Source organism: Opisthorchis viverrini (assembly GCF_000715545.1).
Source record: "Opisthorchis viverrini unplaced genomic scaffold opera_v5_10, whole genome shotgun sequence".
NCBI lineage: Eukaryota > Metazoa > Platyhelminthes > Trematoda > Opisthorchiida > Opisthorchiidae > Opisthorchis > Opisthorchis viverrini.
In genome coordinates this window covers 536,340-543,495 of record NW_008751666.1, presented here as the reverse complement: position 1 = coordinate 543,495, position 7,156 = coordinate 536,340, and the positions used below count along the sequence as shown (strand labels likewise).

The following is a 7,156-nucleotide window of genomic DNA, read 5'->3' as shown; positions in this document are numbered from 1 at the left end:
TGATGTGATGATGATGATGATGATGATGATGATGATGATGATGATGATGATGATGATGATGATGATGATGATGATGATGATGATGAATGATGATGATGATTGAGGCACTCATTCAGGCAGTCTGGATACAAACTGACAACAAGAACGCCACTGACATAGATTTGCAGCCATATCTTGCAACGTCTCCAACCAGGCTCAGTGGAGATCACGCGATCCCCATCCTGGTAGGCGAATAGCGCCGACAGCTCCCAAACATTTCGTAATGCCTTTCATACCCCTCTGCCAGGTCAAGAGTTTCCCACCTCTCTCCTGCCTCCCTGTGGATCTGGAACGGAAATCAGCACTCTGTTCGGCAAACGATGCTTTGGCGTACGCAATGTATGGCCTAAGCGACGCAGCTTGTAGCGCTGGACACACTTTTCAATGGATTTCCCCGCTGCACAACCAAACGCTCGCTTTCTAATTGCCTCGTTACCGATTCACTGACACTAACCCACACGGCAGTGAAGGATCGGTGTTGAACACTGATGTCATGCTGTCGATGATGATGAGGTTTGGTTCTGAGACAACGATTGTGGAACTCCTGAACGCGTCTCAGTTCCGCTGCTCGAACAGGCCAAGTCTCATAGCCATACAGCAAAACAACCCATGCTGTAGCCTGATACATTCGTCCTTCGAGATTAGGGGATATACCGTTTTGACGCATTAGGTGTCCCAGTTTGTCAAACGCGACCAGAGTCTTGCAGATTTGTGCTTCGACGTCATCTGCTACAACACCCCCAGAACGAATGCAACTTCCAAGTTATGTTAAACGCTCCACAATTTCGAAGGCGTGTTCAGTGGCTGCATGTCCAAGGTGCTACTGCTGAACGGTTATTCTGATTATGATAACGTTTGCATATTCTAGATTGACAAGGTTTTCATTAGGGGCTATTGGGACCTTCCAGTGTTGGTCTCGCTTCCCAACTTCGAGTCCCTTTCCCTGGATTGTAAGCACCGTGTTCAGTGACTGCATGTCCAGGAGCATGACCTTACACCTTGTGCGTGAAAAGTTCATACCATGAGACTTTGGTTAGTCCATCTAAGTTCACCTGCACCTTCTCATCTTCAGTCAAGTACGATGTCGTCTGCATATTTCAGGTCAGCAAGGTTTTCGTCAGAGACCGCTTAAATACTAGGGCTTTGAAGACCTTTCATGCTTCATCTAATTGGCTCATCGATCACGAAACGAAATAGGAGTTGATATAGTGAGCACCCATGACGAGCACCGTTTTGTGTACGGAGGCCTTTGGAGAGGTCTCCTTAAACTCACACGACCGGAAGTTTGAAATATAGAGACAAGGTTTTGACATACAATGAAATTTTTTTAGCAAGGTGGAAGCAGTCCTCCTCGCTGTATAAAAGCCATTGCCAGTATATTCAGTTTCACTGGTCATTGCCATTTCTCCGTATGGGGACCCCGATACACTGTCAGACATGCAATTAGCGTTGACGATTCTCGTCACATGTGTTGATATTTTTGTTGTTTCCTAAATCCATTCACATCACTTGGAGCCAGCTCTTCTTTCTGATTATGATCATAGCCGCCAAATTTGGACAAATATCGAGATTTTCCAGGTGTCGCACCTATACCCTCAAAATTTGCGAATTACTTGGTTACCATGCATACTTGATACCATGCATATCTCCAGTTTCCCTGTTTTTTTGTTAAAGATCGAATACTGTCTTCCGCCACCCTGCTAGCAGGAGGTCATGTATCAGTGGTTCAGCTGCATCCACTGTGGCGCAGACATGTTGCATTACGTATAATTATATGTGTATCAAATCCTGTCAGTTGTGCCTCAGCACTAGGTGAACTCAATGCTTCTAACACAGTTTGTTTCTAATTTCTCTTTGAGCGCTATTAACCAGACTCGATATCATTCGTTTGAGCGGCTTGTCAAGCTGTAACGCATTGTGGGGTACCGATTTACTGTGTACCCCGAAGGAAACACGAAAGCTAAGATATTAAGTTGCCCGGGCCTGAAGAGGAGCAGTCCAGATGCTGGGGTTGAATTCGAACCAAGTAGCCCTCAATTAATAAGTTCGCGCATTAAGCACCGACACATCTTGGACTCATCCACGGTGAACCGCGTTCTTCATCTGGTGACTGGTTTGGGGATTACCACAGTGCGATCAACTGGGGTGCATCAATGGGTATTTCAAACCCTCATGGCTATCACCTCAACCAGGGGGACTCAGAAAATTGTTCTGAGTACAGTTTTTAGAGCTCATTGTTCGGTTATATACTTACGGAGCCTGCGATTCACGCGATTGAACTTGTTGTCATCTTATCTCACCGACTAGATCATTCGAGTCCAGGTAGGACAAAAAGAATCCAGCTATTTCTTTTCTAACAATGCAGCGGGTTTGGAGATTCTTGGGAACAAGGGCCTGGTAAGAAATGTTGTCATTAGCAGGAAAGATTCTGTGGGTATTCCATGTTCTTCCACATTGCACTTCAGAGTGATATTTTTTTGTTTTCCAGGTTATGAGCTAGTATGAAATGGCTCTAAAATGTCCGGCGTTGTCGCTCCGACAGAAACCTTTCGTAGCACAATTCCTTCCGAGATGGCAACTTCTGAAGATTTTATTGATAGGACTTCTGCTGTTTTGGTCTGCTTTGACATATTTCTCGTTTCCATCTCTGTCAAAGTGCGATAGACCGACTATTTTGTGCGAGCTGCACACGTCCAGTGCGAATCCTAAACTTTATCATCTCAGTCCACTCGTATTCGACTCGAAGGAGCATAATCTGGAAACATTCGTTCCCGATACTCCCACGCCTTACTTACCGGCTGGTTCCGCTCGTGGTGGTCGCCACGCGGTGCTCTTGATTAAAGTCTCTGATGGACAAAAGCATTTAACTGATATTTTGGAGCATCTTTTCGTTCCATATAGAGTGGTACATGTACAGCATGCGCAACTATGGACACAATCACCTCTGTTGGCTGCGCTGGAACAGTCAGATTCCTTAAGTTTCGGATTGATCGTATTTGAACGTCTCGCAACTTACACTACATTGCCACCTGATGAACGGACAGCCTTGGATGCCTACTGTAGGCGCACTGGGATCGCAGTTATCGGTTTCCTGAACGACGGCAACGATTTTTCTACTGAAGAGAATTCCTTGTCAAACGTAAGTACCTCTGTGCTGGTTTAGTGTGCCCACGATTCTTTCCCTTCTTGTATGCACTAGTTGCCATTTTATATCAACAGTAGTTTGAGAGAGATCTGAGAATATCTGTATGATGATCTTTTCTGCGCAACCGTACTACCGTTTTTGCCATCATTATCATCGTAAGCTACCGAATGCATGCAAGTTACACAAGGTTTCCAACTGCAATACATTTACCCACAGATCAGGAATGGGTAAGGTGTATTAGGGATATGTTTCGAGCGATGCAATAAGGGCCCACTGTTAATTAAAGACAATAACTAGCATTTTGGAACGCCGTCCATCCGTCACCATCAAAGCTGCATCCATCACCTTCGTCAACCGTCTGTGTAATCCCTTTCCGTGGTTGGAACCCTTGGAGCAGGCACGTGCCAACGTGACTGCGCTTCTGGCTTTAGCATTCACGCTCCAAAATGAAGCCGTAAATCGATATTTTCCTGGGTTTCCCTCACCCTCCACGTAGCTGGGTGATGGGAGCTTTTTTTATTGCGCACACAATATTGATGAAACAGTGTCTTCGATTGCGTTGTGTTTGCTGCCCAACATGAACTTATTGGTTATAAGCGACTAGGCACGAAACCAAAAGCCTCATTTTCGGAGATTTCATAGGAAGTGACCATTTTCAAGCGTCCCATTGGACTTTCTTGGACGTTTTTTGGATAGTAAGGTGCAAAATGGTATCAACTTCCCATCAGATACAGGGGCGAAGCTTTGACACAGTCAAACGCTACTCACATAATTCATCAGTTGTGTACACCGTTTCACACCTTTAAAAGTTCGCCTGTATGCCACGGATGGTCATTCCGTTTCAATTAGGTCAGACTCCGCAGATGCTTCATTCGGCACATCCTCGGTGTATCGTGCCACTGGCCACCGTTTACTCGTCTTGACCGTCAGCATATATACGTTCCCCTAAAGGCCAGTAACGACAAATTGGTTCTGCCACCGACCACCTAATTTCCGTGATCCCATTAACTCATTCCAGAATTCTGGTGATCGTTTCATTTCGACTTCGCGACTGTGGAAAACAGTCGAGTCCCCCTACCATCTTCTGTTTAGTCCGTTTCTGAACGGCTGTCAAGTTTTCGCGAGCTCTCCTTTTTTCACGCCTAGCTCTTCCCGAGACAGGCGTGTTATCGGCTACAACCCGGAGGCGTGGGTGCCGAACGTACTTCAACGTGAGTGGGTATTTGCCTGTGGTAGACTGGCTCGGTGCACTTTGTGCTAACTACATCATTGGTAGGTTAACTTTCCAATCTTCCTTGACCGCTAGTCAATTCTGGATCGTTCAGTTGTTGCGTTTCGCTGGCTCATTTGTATCGGGCGATAGTTCAACGTCCTTATCCGATTGTTACCCAGCCATCGCAATCAAATTCTGAATTCTCCATTCTCAAAGCACGGCCCCTGATCTATTATGATCAGTTTTGATCCACCGTGGTTTGCCACGATCTGGTGCAATATTCTTCCCCTAACCGTAGTCGCCCAATGATACGGTGCGGATGCCGCTTAGGCCCACCGTAAGAGGTGTTCCGTAATTATCACTGGCTTTCACCAGAAAGGTCCTCATGGCGTCGGTGGACCTTAACTCTCCGACCTCTGATCCGGGGACGGGTTCCGTAAGGTGAGCCATCCCTCTTATACCCCCTTTCGTCAGTTGGCACCGCTTATAGACCACAACATAATTCACTACATCACTTCTCATCCCTAAGAAGCATGCTCTCTGCCGAAGACAGTCTTGTATTTTGGGGCATCGTGTGTATGCCATCTTGTGGCATTCGACAATCGGTTTCCGTCCCAAGGCATGATGTATCACGGGTAGTACGACATCCAGAGTAGTATGCCGGGTCCATTCAGATCCAGTCTATCAAAGCGTTTCCGGAATGTCTCTTGTCCTGTGTCTCCCTCAGCATCCTCAATAACCCTCCCGTCCAACAAGGTGGCTGTAACATTCTGTAGTACGCGCCGCTGTCGCTGTAGCCGCAATAACCTCCAGGGATCCAGTCTGTCGACGGGGATATTGGTACCGATCATGATGTTTGGGGTAATCAGGCGCCTAAATTAGAAATTCGTGCTATTTTGCCAGTAAACTTGCACGATTTTCTTTGATGATAGGGGAAGTCTTCGTGAGTCTTGATTTCATCGCAATGTACACAAACATCCCCAGGGCAGGTGCCTTGGAGATGACGAAGATTTTATTACTGATAAGCACAGCACTCAATGAACGGACAGCTCTCGGTGGATAACGAGTGATGGTATTATAGCCTGTTCGGACCTTATCCTTTTTGTTTTTTACTTAGCTGTTTACCCACAAGAACAAAATCTTGTAATGGGATCTTCAATATCTCCGGTTTCAGCTAATATTTTTATGAGGGATTTTGAACAAATAAACTTAACCGGATCTTTTATGTATCATATCATATTTACACGTGATTAACCTCACATAAACTCTGTCGTCCTGAATGTCCTTCTTTAGCTGCAGTCCTCGAACCTTACTTAGCTGGGTGTGTTTTCCAGCCCAATGGTGGCAGTTTAAAAGACCATCATACTCATCGCGACTGTGTAATGAAGTGTACCAGCTACAAACCTTGCACGTTAATCCTAGCTAATGACCCCTCCTGTAAAAGCTCCTCCGATGGGAACTCTTGGCTGCGCTAGTCAATCATAAGTCAAGTCTATTCGCCCCTCGATAGTGCGTACGACTGCATTCATTTGGTCTTCCCGAGGTCCAGACAGGTAGCCATTACCGAACTAAGATAGGTCAGTTTCAGTTCTCACCAGGTTCATTGCATCGGATTATTTTTAACTTTGAGAAATTCGTAGTCGCCTTATTGGTCTCACTTTGTTTTCTATCCTTAGGTAGGGACCCTGCCTATCTATCTTCATCGTCTTCAGACATACCCTGAAGGGTATTACCTTGCGAAGAATGCCTCTATCTTTCGAATACTACGAACAGGTCGTCTGCAGCCAGGCCGATTGCAACAACATGGCTCAACAGTGACATCTGATTGTTGTTTGGCTACTCTGATACCCAAACCCGGTTACGAAAGACACTATATTCCTGTCTCGTTCACCAAAGTCGGTTGGATCTCGACACCATCCACGGATATCAGGCATCGGTCATGTGTAGTAAGTTTTAAAATGGTTTCCCTAGATTATTGCATCTCAGACCCCGGCGCTCCCGATTAGCTCGTGTCATTTTTCACTATACTGGTTACTTACAACCAACTATCATAGGCTTAGTTTGGCATCAACACTGTTGGATTAGTTCGGCTATCACTTTCTTCGTAAGGGCTTTACTCGCTTTCCAGTAAGGTATGGTGCGGCGCTATCACGAATCGTTTCGAGTTTTATCAAACCTTGATCACCACGCACCCAAACAGCCCAGTATATAAAATATTGGGTGGATGTGGACGGGCGTTCATTGAATTCGAAGGTTGTATGCTACAATCGTATTACTTTGGTCACATAGTAGGTGGCTAGCGTGCATTAATTTGTAAATCAGGTGGCTGTTGATCTTTTTGCGTAGCTTGGCGGTTTGCTTGCCAACTGTCCATCACCATTCTTCCGGACAGAAGCCACCCAACTGACCAATCGGATGCAGGGACTGTGACCACAGCGTAGCACCAGCATTGAACAGATCAATGACATCACGAGAAATCTGCCCCCTCCCCAATCGGTCACTCAGGTCAAGACATATCAGCTACCCTTTAGTAACTTCGCAAACCCAAGCTGTAATCGAGCACCAAGGTAACCAACCAAACCGGCAAAACTCCGAACGAATGGCTAAAAAGGTACAAAACCTCGCGGTCTGGTTACTGATGTAATAAAGCACTATTTGAGAGTCTGTCCAGAGAGTGGCAACGGAGAAGTTGGGTAAACCCTCAATAAATAGCTTGTAGACCCTGGCGGCTGATGCGGCGGCAGCAAGTTCTAACCTCG

General features: G+C 46.0%; 1 protein-coding gene across 1 annotated transcript in view; it reads left to right on the top strand.

Moving 5' to 3' along the window:
- Positions 1–2,527: 2,527 nt before the first annotated feature.
- Positions 2,528–7,156, top strand: part of T265_12678 (hypothetical protein) — a gene marked incomplete at both ends in the record, with an annotated part of 35,271 nt that continues 30,642 nt past the window's right edge. The window contains 2 exons of the mRNA XM_009164941.1: positions 2,528–3,178; positions 6,074–6,343. Coding sequence (XP_009163205.1) covers positions 2,546–3,178; positions 6,074–6,343 — 903 coding nt within the window. The remainder of the gene's footprint in view (positions 3,179–6,073; positions 6,344–7,156) is intronic.